The 21,205-nt window shown below is 48.0% G+C and overlaps 1 protein-coding gene across 1 annotated transcript in view; it reads right to left on the bottom strand.

Annotated features, from left to right (window-relative positions):
- Nucleotides 1–21,205, bottom strand: part of LOC148430835 (pancreatic lipase-related protein 2-like) — a 114,230-nt gene that overhangs the window by 29,878 nt on the left and 63,147 nt on the right. The window contains exon 5 of the mRNA XM_088466429.1: nucleotides 20,548–20,674. Within this exon, the coding sequence (XP_088322555.1) occupies nucleotides 20,548–20,674 (127 nt within the window). The remainder of the gene's footprint in view (nucleotides 1–20,547; nucleotides 20,675–21,205) is intronic.

The raw sequence follows: 21,205 nt of genomic DNA, 5'->3' as shown, positions 1-21,205 counted from the left end.
TTAGGCACTAAGGGGGGAGGGTTTGGTTTAGTCACTAAGGGGGGAGGGTAAGACACTAAGGGGGGAGGATTAGGTTTAGGCACTAAGGGGAGAAGGTAAGACACTAAGGGGGGAGGATTAGGTTTAGGCACTAAGGGGAGAGGGTTAGGGTTAGGCACTAAGAGGGGAGGGTAAGACACTGAGGGGGAGGATTAGGGTTAGGCACTAAGGGGAGAGGGTTAGGTTAAGGCACTAAGGGGGGAGGATTAGGGTTATGCACTAAGGGGGGAGGGTAAGACACTAAGGGGGGAGGATTAGGGTTAGGCACTAAGGGGAGAGGGTAAGACACTAAGGGGGAGGGTTAGGGTTAGGCACTAAGAGGGGAAGGTTAGGTTTAGGCACAATGGGGGGAGGGTTAGGGTTAGGCACTAAGGGGGGAGGGTTAGGTTTAGGCAGTAAGGAGGGAGGGTTAGGGTTAGGCACTAAGGGGGGAATGTAAGACACTAAGGGGGGAGGATTAGGGTTAGGCACTAAGACGAGAGGGTAAGACACTAAGGGGGGAAGATTAGGGTTAGGCACTAAGGGGAGAGGGTTAGGCACTAAGAGGGGAGGGTTTAGGGTTAGGCACTAAGGGGGGAGGGGTTGGGGATAGGCAGTAAGTGGGGAGGGGTTGGGGTTAGGCACTAAGGGGAGAGGGTTAGGGTAAGGCATTAAGGGGGGAGGATTAGGGTTAGGCACTAAGGGGGGAGGGTTAGGGTTAGGCACTAAGGGGGGTAGGTTAGGGTTAGGCACTAAGGGGGGAGGGTTAGGGTTAGACACTAAGGGGAGAGGGTTAGGGTTAGGCACTAAGGGGGAGGGTTAGGGTTAGGCACTAAGGGGGGAGGGTTAGGTTTAGGCACTAAGGGGGGAGGGTTAGGCACTAAGGGGGGAGGGGTTGGGATTAGGCACTAAGGGGGGAGGGGATAGGGTTAGGCACTAAGGGGGGGGGTTGGGGTTAGGCACTAAGGGGGAAGGGGATAGGGTTAGGCACTAAGTGGGAGGGGCTGGGGTTATGTACTAAGGGGAAAGGGTTAGGGTTAGGCACTAAGGGCCGAGGGGTTAGTGTTAGGCACTAAGGGGGGAGGGGTTAGGGTTAGGCACTAAGTGGGGAGGGGTTGGGGATAGGCACTAAGGTGGGAGGGGTTGGGGTTAGGCACTAAGGGGAGAGGGTTAGGGTAAGGCATTAAGGGGGGAGGATTAGGGTTAGGCACCAAGGGGGGAGGGTTAGGGTTAGGCACTAAGGGGGGAGGGTTAGGGTTAGGCACTAAGGGGGGAGGGTTAGGGTTAGACACTAAGGGGAGAGGGTTAGGGTTAGGCACTAAGGGGGGAGGGTTAGGGTTAGGCACTAAGGGGGGAGGGGTTGGGGATAGGCACTAAGGGGGGAGGGGTTGGGGTTAGGCACTAAGGGGAGAGGGTTAGGGTAAGGCATTAAGGGGGGAGGATTAGGGTTAGGCACTAAGGGGGAGGGGATAGGGTTAGGCACTAAGGGGGGAGGGGTTGGGGTTAGGCACTAAGGGGGAAGGGGATAGGGTTAGGCACTAAGGGGGGAGGGGTTGGGGTTAGGTACTAAGGGGAGAGGGTTAGGGTTAGGCACTAAGGGGGGAGGGTTAGGGTTGGGCACTAAGGGGGGAGGGGTTAGGGTTAGGCACTAAGGGGGGAGGGGATAGGGTTAGGCTCTAAAAGGGGAGGGGTTGGGGATAGGCACTAAGGGGGCAGGGTTAGGGTTAGGCACTAAGGGGGGAGGGTTAGGGTTAGGCACTAAGGGGGGTGGGGATAGGGTTAGACACTAAGAGGGGAGGTTTTGGGGTTAGGCACTAAGGGGGGTGGGGATAGGGTTAGGCACTAAGAGCGGTGGGGATAGGGTTAGGCACTAAGGGGGTGGGGATAGGGTTAGGCACTAAGAGGGGAGGGTTTGGAGTTAGGCACTAAGGGGAGAGGGTTAGGGTTAGGTATTAAGGGGGGCGGGGTTAGGGTTAGGCACTAAGGGGGGAGGGGTTGGGGTTAGGTACTAAGGGGAGATGGTTAGGGTTAGGCACTAAGGGGGGAGGGTTAGGGTTGGGCACTAAGGGGGAAGGGGTTAGGGTTAGGCACTAAGGGGGAGGGGATAGGGTTAGGAACTAAGGGGGGAGGGGTTGGGGATAGGCACTAAGGGGGGAGGGTTGGAGTAAAGCACTAAAGGGAGAGGGTTAGGGTAAGGCACTAAGTGGGGAGGATTAGGGTTGGCACCAAGGTGTGAAGGTTAGGGTTAGGCACTAAGGGGGGAGGGTTAGGGTTAGACACTAAGGGGAGAGGGTTAGGGTTAGGCACTAAGGGGGGAGGGTTAGGCACTAAGGGGGGAGGAGTTGGGGTTAATCACTAAGGGGGAAGGGGATAGGGTTAGGCACTAAGGGGGGAGGGGTTGGGGTTATGTACTAAGGGGAAAGGGTTAGGGTTAGGCACTAAGGGGGAAGCGGATAGGGTTAGGCACTAAGGGGGAGGGGTTGGGGTTATGTACTAAGAGGAAAGGGGTAGGGTTAGGCACTAAGGGCCGAGGGGTTAGGGTTAGGCACTAAGGGGGGAGGGGTTAGGGTTGGGCACTAAGGGGGGAGGGGTTAGGGTTAGGCACTAAGGGGGGAGGGGATAGGGTTAGGCTCTAAAGGGGGAGGGGTTGGGGATAGGCACTAAGGGGGGAGGGGTTGGAGTAAGGCACTAAAGGGAGAGGGTTAGGGTAAGGCACTAAGTGGGGAGGATTAGGGTTGGCACCAAGGGGGGAAGGTTAGGGTTAGGCACTAAGGGGGTAGGTTAGGGTTAGGCACTAAGGGGTGAGGGTTAGGATTAGACACTAAGGGGAGAAGGTTAGGGTTAGGCACCAAGGGGGGAGGGTTAGGCACTAAGTGGGGAGGATTAGGGTTGGCACCAAGGGGGGAAGGTTAGGGTTAGGCACTAAGGGGGGTAGATTAGGGTTAGGCACTAAGCGGGGAGGGTTAGGATTAGACACTAAGGGGAGAGGGTTAGGGTTAGGCACCAAGGGTGGAGGGTTAGGCACTAAGGGGGGAGGAGTTGGGGTTAATCACTAAGGGGGAAGGGGATAGGGTTAGGCACTAAGGGGGGAGGGGTTGGGGTTAGGCACTAAGGGGGAAGGGGATAGGGTTAGGCACTAAGGGGGAGGGGTTGGGGTTAGGTACTAAGGGGAGCGGGTTAGCGTTAGGCACTAAGGGGGGAGGGTTAGGGTTGGGCACTAAGGGGGGAGGGGATAAGGTTCGGCACTAAGGGGGAGGGGTTGGGGTTATGTACTAAGGGGAAAGGGTTAGGGTTAGGCACTAAGGGCCGAGGGGTTAGGGTTAGGCACTAAGGGGGGAGGGGTTAGGGTTAGGCACTAAGTGGGGAGGGGTTGGGGATAGGCACTAAGGGGGGAGGGGTTGGGGTTAGGCACTAAGGGGAGAGGGTTAGGGTAAGGCATTAAGGGGGGAGGATTAGGGTTAGGCACCAAGGGGGGAGGGTTAGGGTTAGGCACTAAGGGGGGTAGGTTAGGGTTAGGCACTAAAGGGGGGTAGGTTAGGGTTAGGCACTAAGGGGGGAGGGTTAGGGTTAGACACTAAGGGGAGAGGGTTAGGGTTAGGCACTAAGGGGGGAGGGTTAGGCACTAAGGGGGGAGGAGTTGGGGTTAATCACTAAGGGGGAAGGGGATAGGGTTAGGCACTAAGGGGGGAGGGGTTGGGGTTATGTACTAAGGGGAAAGGGTTAGGGTTAGGCACTAAGGGGGAAGGGGATAGTGTTAGGCACTAAGGGGGAGGGGTTGGGGTTATGTACTAAGGGGAAAGGGTTAGGGTTAGGCACTAAGGGCCGAGGGGTTAGGGTTAGGCACTAAGGGGGGAGGGGTTAGGGTTAGGCACTAAGGGGGGAGGGGTTGGGGATAGGCACTAAGGGGGGAGGGGTTGGGGTTAGGCACTAAGGGGAGAGGGTTAGGGTAAGGCATTAAGGGGGGAGGATTAGGGTTAGGCACTAAGGGGGGAGGGTTAGGGTTAGGCACTAAGGGGGGTAGGTTAGGGTTAGGCACTAAGGGGGGAGGGTTAGGGTTAGACACTAAGGGGAGAGGGTTAGGGTTAGGCACTAAGGGGGGAGGGTTAGGGTTAGGCACTAAGGGGGGAGGGTTAGGGTTAGGCACTAAGGGGGGAGGGTTAGGCACTAAGGGGGGAGGGGTTGGGATTAGGCACTAAGTGGGGAGGGTTAGGGTTAGGCACTAAGGGGGGAGGGGATAGGGTTAGGCACTAAGGGGGGAGGGGATAGCGTTAGGTACTAAGGGAGGAGGGGATAGGGTTAGGCACTAAGGGGGGAGGGGTTGGGATTAGGCACTAAGGGGGGAGGGTTAGGGTTAGGCACTAAGGGGGGAGGAGTTGGGGTTAGGCACTAAGGAGAGAGGGTTAGGGTTAGGCAATAAGGGGGGAGGGGTTAGGGTTAGGCACTTAGGGGGAGTGGATAAGGAAAGGCACTAAGGGGGGAGGGGGTAGGGTTAGGCACTAAGGGGGAGGGGATAAGGAAAGGCAATAAGGGGGGAGGGGTTGGCGTTAGGCATTAAGGGGGGAAGGTTGGGTTTAAGCACTAAGGGGAGAGGGTTAGGCACTAAGGGGGGACGGGTTGGGATTAGGCACTAAGGGGGGAGGGTTAGGATTAGGCACTAAGGGGGGAGGGGTTGGGGTTAGGCACTAAGGGGGGCGGGTTAGGGTAAGGCACTAAGGGGGGAGGGGATAAGGTTAGGCACTAAGGGGAGGGGATATGGGTAGGCACTAAGAGGGGAGGGGATAGGGTTAGGCACTATGGGAGGAGGGTTAGGCAATAAGGGGGAGGTTTAGGGTTAGGGTTAGGCACTAAGGGGGGAGGGTTAGGGTTAGGAACTAAGGGGGGAAGGGTTGTGGTTAGGCACTAAGTTGGGAGGGTTAGGCACTAAGGGGGGAGGGTTAGGCACTAAGGGGGGAGGGGTTGGGATTAGGCACAAAGGGGGGAGGGTTAGGATTAGGCACTAAGGGGGGAGGGGTTGGGGTTACGCACTAAGGTGAGAGGGTTAGGGTAAGGCACTAAGGGGGTGGGGATAGGGTTAGGCACTAAGAGGGGAGGGTTTGGGGTTAGGTGCTAAGGGGAGAGGGTTAGGGGTAGGTAATAAGGGGGGCGGGGTTAGGGTTAGGCACTAAGGGGGGAGGGGATAGGGTTAGGCACTAAGGGGGAGGGGATAGGGAAAGGCACTAAGGGGGAGGGGTTTGGGTTAGGCACTAAGGGGAGAGGGTTTGGGTTAGGCACTAAGGGGGGAGGGTTAGGTTTAGGTACTAAGGGGGAGGGGTTGGGGTTAGGCACTAAGGAGGGAGCGTTAGGGTTAGGCACTAAGGGGGGAGGGTTAGGGTTAGGCAGTAAAAAGGGGGACGGTTAGGGTAAGGCACTTGGGTGGGAGGGTTAGGCACTAATGGGGATAGGTTAGGCACTAAGGGGGGAGGGGTAGGGTTAGGCACTTAGGGGGAGGGTTAGGGTTAGACACTAAGGGGGGAGGGTTAGAGTTAGGCACTAAGGGGGTAGGGCTTAGGGTTAGCCACTAAGAGGGGAAGGTTAGGGTTAGGCTCTAAGGGGGGAGGGTTAGGGTTAGTCAATAAGGGGGGATGGTTAGGGTTAGGCACTAAGTGGGGAGGTCAGGGTTAGGCACTAAGGTGGATGGGTAAGGGTTAGGCACTAAGTGGGGAGGGTAGCGCACTAAGGGGGGAAGGTTAGTGTTAGGCACTAAGGGGGGAGGGTTATGGTTATGCACTATGGGGGGTAAGGCTCTAAGGAGGGAGGGTTAGGGTTAAGCAGTAAGGAGGGAGCGTTAGGGTTAGGCACTAAGGGGGGAGGGTTAGGGTTAGGCTCTAAAGGGGGACGGTTAGGGTAAGGCACTAAGGGGGGAGGGTTAGGCACTAAGGGGGGAGGGTTATGGTTATGCACTATGGGGGGTAAGGCTCTAAGGAAGGAGGGTTCGGGTTAGACACTAAGGGGGGAGGGTTAGAGTTAGGCACTAAGGGGGGAGGGGTTAGGGTTAGCCACTAAGAGGGGAAGGTTAGGGTTAGGCTCTATGGGGGGAGGGTTAGGGTTAGTCAATAAGGGGGGATTGTTAGGGTTAGGCACTAAGGGGGGAGGGTTTGGTTTAGTCACTAAGGGGGGAGGGTAAGACACTAAGGGGGGAGGATTAGGTTTAGGCACTAAGGGGAGAGGGTAAGACACTAAGGGGGGAGGATTAGGTTTAGGCACTAAGGGGAGAGGGTTAGGGTTAGGCACTAAGAGGGGAGGGTAAGACACTGAGGGGGAGGATTAGGGTTAGGCACTAAGGGGAGAGGGTTAGGTTAAGGCACTAAGGGGGGAGGATTAGGGTTATGCACTAAGGGGGGAGGGTAAGACACTAAGGGGGGAGGATTAGGGTTAGGCACTAAGGGGAGAGGGTAAGACACTAAGGGGGAGGGTTAGGGTTAGGCACTAAGAGGGGAAGGTTAGGTTTAGGCACAATGGGGGGAGGGTTAGGGTTAGGCACTAAGGGGGGAGGGTTAGGTTTAGGCAGTAAGGAGGGAGGGTTAGGGTTAGGCACTAAGGGGGGAGTGTAAGACACTAAGGGGGGAGGATTAGGGTTAGGCACTAAGGGGGGAGGGTAAGACACTAAGGGGGGAAGATTAGGGTTAGGCACTAAGGGGAGAGGGTTAGGCACTAAGAGGGGAGGGTAAGACACTAAGGGGGAGGATTACGGTTAAGCACTATGGGAAGAGGGTTAGGGACTAAGGGGGGAGGGTAAGTCACTAAGGGGGGAGGGTCAGGTTATGCACTAATGGGGGAGGGTTAGGGTTAGGCACTTACCGGGAGAGTTAGGGTTAGGGAGCGTAGTAGGGAGGGTTAGTATAAGGGTGCAGGAAAGGAGGGTTAAGGGGTAAATAGGACAGGGGATCATTACTTACCATTCCCCTGTCGGGATTTGAACCATCAGGATGCCGCTATCTCATCCGTCGGTGTTTCCTGAAGTTGGTAAATACAACATCGCATCCCCATAGAAACCTGTGGGTGATGCGGCTGCTAGCGGGAAAGGAGGGATCACAGCAGGTATTGGAGATAGCTGCTGTGATCCCTCCATGATACATCCGGGGGATACTAAATATTGGAGTCTCTCCCCTGATAACAGGTGTTTTTCTGGGAATATGCCACAAATATTTAATGATAAATAGCCCCCTAAATAGATTTAGTAAAGGGAAATTAGTAGCAGCTGTAGAGTCATTTATCCAATAGATGGTAATGAAGTTAGTAGGTAAGAAGATATTAGACGTCAGTAACTTAGAAGAAGAGACCATCACCCTGTGGACAGCAGACATTAGTGTTTTATGCCCTAGAAAAGTAAAAAATACGAATGATGAATGAACATGTAGCTCCCTCAGCCTTCATTTCCATACAGCAATGCACTTGTAGTAGAGAAGACACAGAACAGCTCATCATTGCAATGTGCGCCCCATCCCCTGTTACAGACCAGTGGAGATTATTTACACAAATAGGGCCCTATTTATTATCATTATTTTTAGTAAAATAAAGTGATAAAGGCTGCTTTGTGTTGTCACACCCTTGTCACATTATGTTAGTATCACCTATAGTTATTACAGGGCAATTGGAGTAGAATTCGTAAAATTCTACTCCAACCCCTAAGTATCACTTATTTTTAGTAATCAGATCGCATTTCCCATAACTGTGGGAAATGTGATCCGATCAAAGTAACTAAAAATAAATTGTGAAAAAATACCGGGGAAAGCCCTGTGATAATAACGCCAAAGTAAAAAAAAAAATGATCTGACTCCAGGGACCAGTGATCGGGGCTCCGGTGATAACTCCCCTCTGGTCAGCTGGTCTCCCATGGTGTACTGGGGCCCGGTCATCAGGTGATCGGGTCCCAGTGCAGTATGGGATATCAGCTGACCGGAGGCATGGAAGACATCACCGGAGCACCGATGACTGCAGGTAAGTGCTATTAAGGGAGGGGGGATTGTGGGGGGGTAGCGGGGGGTCCGCGATCATGGGGGGTGGGGCTTAACAACAGGGGTGGGGCTTAGCACCGGGGAGTAGCAGCGACGGTCGGTCGGCGCATGCGCAGGCACTTTGTCATGGTATTTTTTGCAAAAATACTGTGACTAGTGTGCGGAGGGGATTAGCAGGGAAAGAGCTTTATCGCAAGCTCTGTCCCTGCAAGGGATTTGTAGTAAATCCCTGTGATATTGCCTGAATTCGCAATGCGAATTCACTCGGTAATATCACACTACAATCTGCATTCAATATGCGGATTGTAGTAAATAGAGCCCACAGTGAGCTATATTGAAGCAGCACTGAATTTCTGCAGCACACAGTCATTTTTTTTGGCCCCTCTGGCAGTAAAATTAGAATTTAAATAAATTGTCTGGCTTACCATAAGGCGCCAGCGCCTCCTTCTGCCATTCCCTTGCGCAGATTTGTCAGGGTGGGCCGGGGAGTGGTGACCGAGGAGGAGCTGTGCCTCCAAAACCTCAGATAGGAGACAGCACCTCCACGTCTGCGCTGCGGGCCAGTGACAGGCACTGATAGTGGCTGCCAAGTGCCTGTCATCCACGAATGGTGAGTCAGTGACGAGCGATCGGGGGCTGGGCCAGGTGCAACATTCAGCCCCAAAGTCTGGCCGGCCTCCCGGGAAAGTGCCCGGTGACTTTAACGCCCAATCTGCCCCTGGTCACAGAGCAGTGCACCTGAGGAGTTGACACCGGCTGAAGTGAGGACCACATCTGACCGCTGGAGCAGGATGGTTGCTACCATCAGGGCCTGAGGAACACTCCCCACCTGAGAATGGGACCCATGGCCGCTGATGGGGCTAAAGAATGGAGTATCCTGAAAGTGGCAAAGTCCTGAGAGGACCCCTATCAATTAGAATCCTAAGTGCGGGATAGAAATCAGTCCAGAAGGACTCTGGCTTATGGATCGTCAGAACGCAGGCAATACAAGGCCTGTCTGGCAGTGGGCCTAGAGTACCCCACAGGTAAAGAATGCATGAAGGATGCAGTGGAGACTGATGGAGCAAAGGAAGATTTCCCCTCCAGATACCACAGAAGACCCCTGTTGACCATGGAGGAATAAAAACGGCGCAGTAGATTTTCACCAGGACCTGAGGACCCCAGTGCAGAAAAGTGTGAGAGCAGCAGTTCCTGGATCAGCGCCAGTGGTGAGAGGCAATGCCTGATGCAATGACCAGAGGACCCCGAAGTGAGGACCCAGGATTGTATCCCTGAGTACCGGTGACCGGACCTGTATCTAATGCTGTCCACAGGAGGAGAAGTGCATCCTGGGCTTACAGTGTGTTATAATATTGATCTGTGATTAAAGACAATATACCTGTATTATTTGTGCATTTGCACAAGTATTTGTCCATAATCCAACAAAACCAGAGTCACTGGATAAATGAAGAAACAATTAGTTGGATTATGATCCAAGGTATCAAGTCATCAAGTTTCCTGATGATGTGTTGTGAGGCTCATTAGTATGCACTATGCAGGCAAGTCAGTTATGGGAAACACAATGAATAGGAGCTGTGTGTTGTATATTCCTTTACACTGTAGGTATGATGGTTAGATTGTCTGTCCGGCTGCCGCGTCTTAGATTGCCGCGATCTCACTGCGGGACCTCTGCTTGTGTGGTATAGGAATAGGTGTCGGATAAGGCTTCAGAAGTGTGGATGCTTTGACCGGCTCTCCTGGAATCCTGTAGCTCGGTGGTGGTGTTCCAGGTCTTGAGTCAAAACGGTGCCAGGGTTTCAAGTTCCTCAGCTTGTACCCTGGATACATGATTCTGATTCCTGATCTGAGTTCCTATCTGCCACTACAATGCTATCCTAAGTTCCCGGGGTCTCTCTAGTGTTGGAGCCTATCCCTGGTCTGGTTGGCCTCGTTTGGTCACTAGGCGAGGGAGTGCCCAGTGAGCTTGGTAAACACCTTGGTTCCAGTTTAGCATCCTTGCATATCACAAGTCTGTGGTTCCTACACTGCCATTAGTGACTAGTCTCCTGTTGTTACTCATGAGCCAGAGCTGGATCAAGCCATCATGTCTTACATTCACAATGGCTAGACCCAGGGGTCCCGAGCCAGATCTACAAAATAATCAAACCGTGACAGATTGTTCAGGCCCAATGGATCGGGCAGGGGAACATACCCCAAGGGAGGACGCCATGTCTGACCGAACGTGTTAATAGACAAGAAGCAATGCATTAACAAATCATGCAGTAACACAGGGACTACCTCCGAATTTTCCCACTGAAAAATCTAAGCCTGCTTACATCATCTCACTACTACAGTAGCCTTTTACTGGGCTTCACCACTGTGGGAGAGATTGGATCCTGTACTTGCAGATATTTCCGGATTTCTATGTTCCGCAAGATATTTGATGAACCCGGAAGATCCTCTTCAGCTGAATCAGACATCTTGCGACTGAAACAAGGTCATCAAACTGTGGGGCAATACCTGTATGTCATTCATTTCAGGACATTATCTTCTGAATTATCTTGGAACAATGAGGCTTTAGTAACAGTTTTTTGGCAAGGCCTATATGATAAAGTAATAGATGAACTTGCATCCAAGGAATTACCTGCTAACCTGAACAATCTCATTACCATTTGTAATCGTGCAGATATCGGGTTCAGATAGAGACAGTTGGAAAAAAGTCTACTAGTCCAATTGTTTTGGTTTATCCATAGTTGCATTATCATAACCCACACATCGATTGGTCTGCTCTGGTGCAGGATTCTTTTTTGTAAAGAAAAAAGATGGAGGATTACGTCCATGCACCGATTATTGAGGTCTCAATGAAATAACCATGAACAACAGATACCCGTTGCCACTTATAATGGAATTATTTGACAGGGTCAAAGGAGCCACAATCTTTACAAAATTGGATTTATGAGGTGCAAACAATCTGATATGTATTTGACAAGGTGATGAATGGAAAACAGTGTTCAATACCAGAGACGGTCATTCTGAAAATCTCGTGATGCCATTCGGTCTAAGTAATGCACCCGCAGTTTTTCAGAACTTTGTGAATTAATTTTTTTGTGATTTGTTGTACAAGATTGTGGTAGTATATCTGGACAATATATTTTTCTTCTGATGTCAGTGTCATGTGAAGGAAGAACTTCAGAAACTTAGGGCAAAATTTACTAAGCAGCAGGTTCTAAACCCCGGTGGTTTGGTGGTGGTTTGACAGTGGGTTCTATTCTGTTGTAAACCCCGGGGGTTTGGTGGAGGTTTTGCAGCAGTTTCTAAATGACAGACCTGTTTTATTCTATTCTAAAATGTGTTTTGACGGCAGTTTTGCAGCAGTTTTGGCATTAGTAAATCTGCAGATAGCAAAACTGCCGCCAAACCACCGTCAAAACATAAAATAGAACAGGGCTGTCGTTTAGAACAGAATAGAACCTGCCGTCAAACTGCCACCAAACCACCGGGGTTTAGAACCCGCCGCTTAGGAAATTTTGCCCTTAGTCACAATCAATTGTATTGTAAAATGGAAGGGTGCACATTTGAGACCCCATTCATTCCATTCTTGGGATATATTATTTCTGGAACTGGTCAGGCCATGGATCCTGAGAAAGGGCAAGCCATTCTGAATTGGCCACAGCCATCTATTTTATCAGCAATACAAAATTTTGGGGGTTTTGCAAACTACTACCGAAAATGTGTTTGGGGATATTCTACTGTTGTTGCTCCCATCACAGCACTAACAAAAAAAGGGACTAAACCTGCTAAATGGCCTGAAGAGGCTCAATTGGCCTTCCAACAGTTGAAACAAGCATTTATTTCAGCTCCTATCCTGAAACAGCCTGAGATTGACAGTCCTTCTCTCTTGGAAGTGGATGTATCATTCGTAGGAGTAAGAGCAGTTCCCTCACAAAAATCTTCTGATGATCTATGGCATCCATGTGGATTTTTTTTCTCAGAAATGTTTTCCTGCTGAAAGAAATTATGCTATCAGTGACCAAGAACTGTTTGCCTTGGAAGAGTGGTGACATCTTCTAGAAGGAGCTTGTTACCCAGTGACTGTTCTTATTGACCACAAATATTTGTTGTATTTCATGTCAGCACAATGTATGAATCCTCGACAGGCCAGATGGGCTCTGTTTATCTCCCGTTTTGTCTTATGAGTCAGATTTCGTCCAGGGAATAAGAACTGTAAGGCTGATGCTCTGTCATGGTCCATGATGGAGGAAGGAACTCCTGAGTCTTCACAACCATAGCCCATTCTCACCCCTGAGCATTGCAGTCAGTAAACCAGAAGACACTCCTCCTTTAGGCAAAACTTTAGTGGCTGAGAACTTGAGAAAAAAGTTGTTACAGTGGGCTCATTGCTCGAAAATTTGCTGGACATGCTGGGGTACATAAAACTTATGCTTTTATTTCCAGACGTTATTGGTGGCCCTCACTACTGCAAGATGTCCAGCAATTCATATCAACATGTGCCATCTGTGCTCAACACAAAGGTTCAAGACTGGGTTCAGCCGGGGAACTTCTACCTATCCAGTTGTGATGGTTTCACTACTATTTGGGTAGTGATTGATAGATTTTCCAAAATGTCACATTTCATTCCACTCCGTGATTTTCCAACTGCTACATTTCTTGCACAGTTGTTTGTTAAGGAAATGTTCAGACTGCATGGACGTCCTGAGGATATCGTGTCAGATAGAGGGGCCAAATTCTGGCATTCATTATGTCAAAGTCTACAAATCAAACTCAATTTCTCATCTGCATACCATCCACAGTCTAACGGAGAGAATGAATCAGAATCTACAGCCTTTTTTACGAAGGTTCATTCTTCTTCACAGGATGACTGGGTCCAATTACTATCGTGGGCTCAATTTGCTCATAACCAATATCATCATGAGCCTTCATCTTCTACTCCATTGTTTCCAGTTTGTGGGCTGCATCCTAGAGTTCTACCACACCTCTTCCAGCAGAAACTGCTCCTGCCTCTGGACAATTTGTCCGAAACTTTGTGGATAACTAGTGTCACGTGAGAGAGGCCCTGCTTAAGTCTACCAAACATTACAAAATTCAAGCTGACAAAAAACGTAGAATTATTCCCAGCATGAAAGTTGGAGACACATAAGACTCCTGATTTCTGGGTTCCTATATGCCAGTACAGTGCTATCCTGAGTTCCTATATGCCAGTACAGTGCTATCCTTAGATCCCGGGGTCTCTCTAGTGCTGGAGCATTTCCCTGTTCTAGTTGGGCTCTTGCGGTCACTAAGCGAGGGGGTAATCACCTTGGTTCCAGTTTAGTATCCTTGCATATCATAAGTCTGTGGTTCCTACACTGGCATTGGTTGCTAGCCTCCTGCTGTCACTCATGAGACAGAGCTGGATCAAGTCACCTTGTCTTACATGCACATCGGCTAGACCCAGGGGGCCTGAGCCAGATCTACAAAACAATCAGACCGTGACATAATAATCAATTTTATCTTTTTCTGTTCAATATTGATAGGGGGTGCTACCACGCACAGCTATAGAAATTAGCTGCCATATGCAGTGCACATAGTATTAGTATATATATATATACTATTACTATGTGCACTGCATATGATGACTCTTTATTTTCTATAGTTGTGCGTGGTATCGCCTCCAATCAGTATTGAATAGAAAAAGATAAAATTGATACATAAGGGGTGTTTTTTGGTACAATCTAATACAAGCACATATCCTGTGCTATTAGTTAAAGCAAGGTTTAGAAGAGGAGAAAAAAAAAAGAAAAGACTCCTATCAGGGCACACTCCTGTGCTGTATTGATGGCTACAAAATTAGTATTGGAGAAATAGGACAAACTGATTACATCTAATACCCCTTTTACACCTAAATTCTGGGTCTGACCCGGAGTTGGAACAAAGTTCCTATCCGGATCAGACCCGGAATTTTGCCGGCACTGACTCGGGATATTCCCGAGTCAGCGCCGCTCACACCGCAGTCGGGTCTGCATAGACCCGGCTTTTGCGGAGTGAAAGTGGACGCTTGGAGATGACGTAATCTCCAAGCGCCACTGAAGCCGGGCCAATCGGCTGGCTAGCAGCGCACTCCAGGTCTTCGTGACCCAGAGTGCGCTGTTCCCATGTTAAACCCTGCTAGTTACCTGGGTTGGATTGCCGGGTCACTCGACCCGGCGATCCAACCCTCTCCCCTTTTACACCAGGGAGCTGCCCGGGTTAACCCTTCAAAAACCCGGGTTTTAGCTCCGGTGTAAAAGGGGTATAAGTGAGATCATGATCATATGTGAAATTTACATTAATGTCTCAATTAGCAGACAGACCACCATATATTTACCCATTTAATATATCTGAATTAGATGTATTGATGTTGATATTAAAACTAAAATGTATTAAATTCTTAAAATGAAACATAGACACTCGAAAGCAACTTATTATACAAAGACAGCATAGATAAATAAGAACATTAATAGTGTATGATACACTATATCTATTACCAGTGATCCACTATATCCAGGTCTATTTGACAGTACTGGAAGTATAGTTATAAATATTTGCTAATGATATACACAATTGAAATCGACAATTCATCGAAATGCCACCCTAAATAGTACACATGCGATACTTCACTAATCACAGAAACCATGCATATGGTGCTGGGGGTATAGTTATAAATATATGGACAATTGGAATAGATAATTCATCAAAGTACCACCCTACCTAGTACACATATTAAGATGCAATATTTCAATGATCACAGGAAACATACATATGGTATGTCTAGTGAAAGTAGTCCCTCAATAATCCACCGGAACCAGTGAAAAAATAATACATAGGATGATCCCACCACAGCCTTCTAATGTGATATTAGTTAATAAAGGTGTAATGTACTGTTATCTAGGGTAGGATATTCTAAGGTTGAGTGGATCCACCTGTATATTTAGATATACAAATAAACATATAAATATAAAAAACATGTATCACAATTAGGGGTGAGCGGGTTCGGATTTCTGAAATCCGAACCCCCCGAGCCCCCCCGATCCGAGTCCGATCCGAGTCAGGCTCGACTTTTCCCGCCTGACTCGGATCTGAAATCGAGGCAAAACGTCATCATCCCGCCTTCCGAGTCTTGCGGGTTTTGGATCCTATATAAGGTACCCGCGTCGGCGCCATTTTCTCACTCGGCTGTGGACAGTGAAGAGGGAGGGTGGGAGTTAGGGCTGGCTGGGCTGTGTAGTGTACTGTAGTGTAGTGTAGTGTAGTGCTGCTGTTGTCCACTACTTCAAAGTCCATAGGGGCTGGCTGTGTTGTGCTGTGCTGCTGTTGTTAATAGGGGCTGTGTCCACTACTTCAAAGTCCATAGGGGCTGGCTGTGTTGTGCTGTGCTGCTGTTGTTAATAGGGGCTGTGTCCACTACTTCAAAGTCCATAGGGACTGGCTGGACTGTGTTGTGCAGTCAGTTCTCCATAGGGGCTGTGTCCACTCCAAAGTCCTGTGCAGTGTCCCAGTCTAAAGGGGTGCTGTAGTGTTGTCCAGGGAGTGCTCTGTCCATCAGGGATGCTCCCCCCAAGTGCTAAAAAAATAATATATTTTCTGTGTTTGTGAATTGTGTGCACAGTAGCCGCAAGTGCATCAACAAAGTAGTGCCAAGCGTGCGCCTGTGTCATAAGTAAAGGGCCGGCTGGCTTGACCGTTAAAGGGTGCTGTAACCCCCAAAGTACACTCCAGTCCAAACCAAAAAAAAAATTATTTTCTGTGTTTGTGAATTGTGTGCGCAGTAGCCGCACGTGCATCAACAAAGTAGTGCCAAGCGTGCGCCTGTGTCATAAGTAAAGGGCCGGCTGGCTTGACCATTAAAGGGTGCTGTAACCCCCAAAGTACACTCCAGTCCAAACCAAAAAAATAATTATTTTCTGTGTTTGTGAATTGTGTGCGCAGTAGCCGCACGTGCATCAACAAAGTAGTGCCAAGCGTGCGCCTGTGTCATAAGTAAAGGGCCGGCTGGCTTGACCGTTAAAGGGTGCTGTAACCCCCAAAGTACACTCCAGTCCAAACCAAAAAAATAATTATTTTCTGTGTTTGTGAATTGTGTGCGCAGTAGCCGCACGTGCATCAACAAAGTAGTGCCAAGCGTGCGCCTGTGTCATAAGTAAAGGGCCGGCTGGCTTGACCGTTAAAGGGTGCTGTAACCCCCAAAGTACACTCCAGTCCAAACCAAAAAAATATATATTTTCTGTGTTTGTGAATTGTGTGCACTGTGGCTGCACGTGCATCAACAAAAGAGCAGCGCCAAGCGTGCGCCTGTGTCCCATAAGTAAAGAGCCGGCTGGCTCATTTCTTAAAGGGTGGTGTAACCCACAAAGTGCACTACTCTCCGGCAAAAATAAAAAAATATTTTCTGTGTTTGTGTGTGCTTTAGCCGCACGTATATATCAATATAACATAAATGGAGGACCAAACTTTCTCCGATAAAAATAAAATAGGGAAAGATCAAGAACCACTTCCTCCTAGTGCTGTTGCTGCTGCTGGGAGTTGTTCATCATCCCAGAGAGGAAGTAGGAACATCACTACTTTTACTAAACAATTGACCCTCCAACAGTCCCTAGCGATGAGGATGAAGTACGACAGCAGTCATCCTGAAGCAAAACGTATAACTGAGGCCTTGACTGCTATGTTGGTGTTAGACGTGCGTCCGGTATCCGCCATTAGTGCAGTGGGATCTAGAGAATTGATGGAGGTAGTGTGTCCCCGTTTCCAAATCCCGTCTAGATTCCACCTGCATCCTCAAAGCAGCAGCGACAAGCGTGAGTCTGTCTGTTAAAGGGTGGTGACACCCTCAAAGTGTGCTACACAAACAATAAAAATATTCTTCTTCTTTTTTCTGTCTTTGTGAATTGTGTGGGCTGTAGCCGCACTTGCATCCTCAAAGCAGCAGCGACAAGCGTGCATCTGTCTGTTAAAGGATTACATCGGTGACAGCATCCAAGTAGGCATGTCAGACAGTCCGTACCTGTACTGGCAGGAAAAAGAAGCAATTTGGAGGTCCCTGTACAAACTGGCTCTATTTTACCTGAGTTGCCCCCCCTCCAGTGTGTACTCCGAAAGAGTGTTTAGTGCAGCCGGGAACCTTGTCAGCGAAAGGCGTAGGAGGTTGCTTCCACAAAATGTGGAGAAGATGATGTTCATAAAATGAATTATCAACTCTTCCAGGGAGACCAGCCTCCAGAACGTACAGAGGGACCTGTGGTTGTGGTTTCCAGCGGGGACGAATTAATACTCTGTGAGGATGAGGATGTACACAACACTGAAGAGGGTGAGGAATCGGTGGATGAGGAGGATGAGGATGACATCTTGCCTCCGTAGAGCCAGTTTGTGCAGGGACAGATTAATTGCCAGCTTGTTTTGTGGGGGCCCAAACGAACCAATCATTTCAGCCACAGTCGTGTGGCAGACCCTGGCGCTGAAATGTTTGGTTTGTTAAAGTGTGCATGTCCTGTTTATACAACATAAGGGTGGGTGGGAGGGCCCAAGGACAATTCCATCTTGCACCTCTTTTTTTTCTTTGCATTATGTATAGTTTGGGGCCTAGTTTTTCAAACTGCCTTCCTGTCTGCCACTGCAGTGTCACTCCTAGATGGACCACGTGTTTGTGCCGCCCACTCGTGTCGCTTAGCATAGTCATCCAGCTACCTCGGTGCAACCTTTTGGACATAAAAACACTATTGTGAGGTGTGAGGTGTTCAGAATAGACTGGAAATGAGTGGAAATTAAGGTTATTGAGGTTAATAATAATACCATAGGAGCAGAAAAACACACAAATTCTGTGATTTTAGCTGTTTTTAAGCTTTTTTTCAAAAAAATACAGATCCAAAACACAAAACCCAGAACCCAAAACACGGAAGGGTGGTTTTGGCAAAACCAATCCAGATCCAAAACACGAAGAAAGATCCAGATCCAAAACCAAAACACAAAAAGTGGCCGGTGCACACCCCTAATCACAATTGACATACAAATACAAAACTAAAGGCGAAATAATAAACAAATACATACAACATGCAAAAGGTATAATGATACCACAATATTAAAATGCTGAACACCATGGATACCACCTATATATATATATAATATGGAGGTTATTAGAGGCATCCCTCTATTCCGATCTGGGAGAGTACATATGGTACTAAATATTTTCCTGATGTAGATACAGGTATAGAGTGGTGTGCTTATATGCCCAGGATCTGCTGTTGCCGGTCTTAGATATTAGAGGACAGGGAATGAGAGTCCCAGGAACTGGCACCAGAAATTAGACAGCTGCTTCCGCTGTTACAGCCCAGTCTAACCTGTATCCCTGTTGCCGTACAGCAGCGCAGGGAATCCAGGCAGCTGGCTATAATGAGAAGCTTCCTTTGATAAAGCCCCTGCGAAACACGTGTCAGACAGCCTGCTGGTGGGCTCCACAGTGCGCACTCTGGACCCCTGCACCACGGACGATCATACAGAAGGGGGATAATATTGGCAGGTACTTTCTTCCTTCTACTGTTTCCTGCTCTCTCATTATAGCCAGCTGCCTGGATTTCCTGCGCTGCTGTACGGCAACAGGGATACAGGTGAGACTGGGCTGTAACAGCGGAAGCAGCTCTCTAATTTCTGGTGCCAGTTCCTGGGACTCTCATTCCCTGTCCTCTAATATCTAAGACCAGCAACAGCAGATCCTGGGCATATAAGCACACCACTCTATACCTGTATCTACATCAGGAAAATATTTAGTACCATATGTACTCTCCCAGATCGGAATAGAGGGACGCCTCTAATAACCTCCATATTATATATATATATAGGTGGTATCCGTGGTGTTCAGCATTTTAATATTGTGGTATCATTATACCTTTTGCATGTTGTATGTATTTGTTTATTATTTCGCCTTTAGTTTTGTATTTGTATGTCAATTGTGATACATGTTTTTTATATTTATATGTTATTTGTATATCTAAATATACAGGTGGATCCACTCAACCTTAGAATATCCTACCCTAGATAACAGTACATTACACCTTTATTAACTAATATCACATTAGAAGGCTGTGGTGGGATCATCCTATGTATTATTTTTTCACTGGTTCCGGTGGATTATTGAGGGACTACTTTCACTAGACATACCATATGTATGTTTCCTGTGATCATTGAAATATTGCATCTTAATATGTGTACTAGGTAGGGTGGTACTTTGATGAATTATCTATTCCAATTGTCCATATATTTATAACTATACCCCCAGCACCATATGCATGGTTTCTGTGATTAGTGAAGTATCGCATGTGTACTATTTAGGGTGGCATTTCGATGAATTGTCGATTTCAATTGTGTATATCATTAGCAAATATTTATATCTATACTTCCAGTACTGTCAAATAGACCTGGATATAGTGGATCACTGGTAATAGATATAGTGTATCATACACTATTAATGTTCTTATTTATCTATGCTGTCTTTGTATAATAAGTTGCTTTCGAGTGTCTATGTTTCATTTTAAGAATTTAATAAACTTTAGTTTTAATATCAACATCAATACATCTATTTCAGATATATTAGATGGGTAAATATATGGTGGTCTGTCTGCTAATTGAGACATTAATGTAAATTTCACATATGATCATGATCTCACTTAGATGTAATCAGTTTGTCCTATTTCTCCAATACTAATTTTGTAGCCATCAATACAGTACAGGAGTGTTCCCTGATAGGAGTCTTTTCTTTTTTTTCTCTCCTCTTCTAAACCTTGATAATATTTACTCCTGGGATGCACCTCCAGTTTTTGAAATATACCTAGATACGTGTATCCAATAAATCTATAATTAGATCGTTAGAATTAACTGTTTTCCTGTGCAATCAATCTTCTTCCCCTTTTCCTGTATGACACTATTGGTTACAGCAATATGACATTCTAATATTTGTTTGTATAAAGCAAATTTCTTGACCTATACAATAAAATATCATTGTACCTGAGAATACATTGTCATTGTGTCTATGAAACAGGGGCAAACTCACAACTAGGTTTTGCCTCTCTGATCACACCTTGTACCTGTTCCTTGTAGGTGCCCACGTCTGATTGCAGAGGATTCTAATACCTAAACCAGGGGTACCACACTTGATCAGACATGCAACTTGAATGGTCTCAAGGGTAGGGGAATGGGTTTATCAACATCCCCCTGTTAGGTACAGTGCCCCCTCACCCATTGTATTATGTAGCCTCTGTGTATCAGTTTATCCCCGATTATCCCTCAACTAAAGGCTTCACACCTACTGATCGGTTCATAACCGCTATGGTCTTGTATAGAGTGATGTATCTTTGTGTGCTCACAGCTACAGGCTGTCACCCCACACACACACACACACACACACACACACACACACACTATATCCCCAGTCTGCATCATTCAGGGAAACCACTACACTTGTCAGATGGATGTAGTCCACACTGACACCCGCCACCAGTTTGTCCCTCCCATGGTTTCCTCATGTAGAACTTACGCAGAAAGTTCTCAGCATTTCCTGTGTTCAAGTAAAACTTCTGGCTGGTAGTTGGGTCTCTGAGATAAAGTTCTGCGTAGTATCCCATCATTGCACAGCTTCCATTGGTACATGGGAACCCAGCACCCTGGGGAGGAGGAGAAGAGACAAGTATAAGCTATTCCGCCACACAAGCCTATGTAACTAGCTCCCAATGTCCTAATATCAATATTTTTATATTACACCTACACAGCCATAAAGTATCTAATTTCCTTGATCGAAGTGCTAAGAATGTTTCAGGAGGAATGAATTAGTGATCCTAGAGCTTTGTAAAATACATGGCGGGTAAAAGTCCAGGGCCGAGTAGAAAAGATGGGGGGTTATGATCTAGGCAGAGAGTGCTGTTATTCTATAAATAAGTCAGGAGGTTATATGCTGTGGAACAATCATCCCATGTAAAAATGAAAACCCTGAATTTGTAAGTAGTTGTATTAGGCCTGTTTTCCATTGACACCAGAAGATTGTGTATGGGGAGAGGAAACCATTACAGTCTGCTTCTCCATCAGCTCACACAATAGGTGGGAGTCTGTGTTGGGAGGGGCTGGGCTGCACATCCTAATATTAAACATGATAATAGGTGCTACCATGCTGAGACCAGTAGTTCTACAGCAAAAAGGAG

This window comes from Taudactylus pleione, unplaced genomic scaffold (genome assembly GCF_031769625.1).
Source record: "Taudactylus pleione unplaced genomic scaffold, aTauple2 ptg003137l, whole genome shotgun sequence".
In the NCBI taxonomy this organism is placed as follows: domain Eukaryota; kingdom Metazoa; phylum Chordata; class Amphibia; order Anura; family Myobatrachidae; genus Taudactylus; species Taudactylus pleione.
The sequence above is the reverse complement of the archived record's forward strand: the minus strand, read 5'-3'. Positions and strand labels throughout refer to the sequence as shown.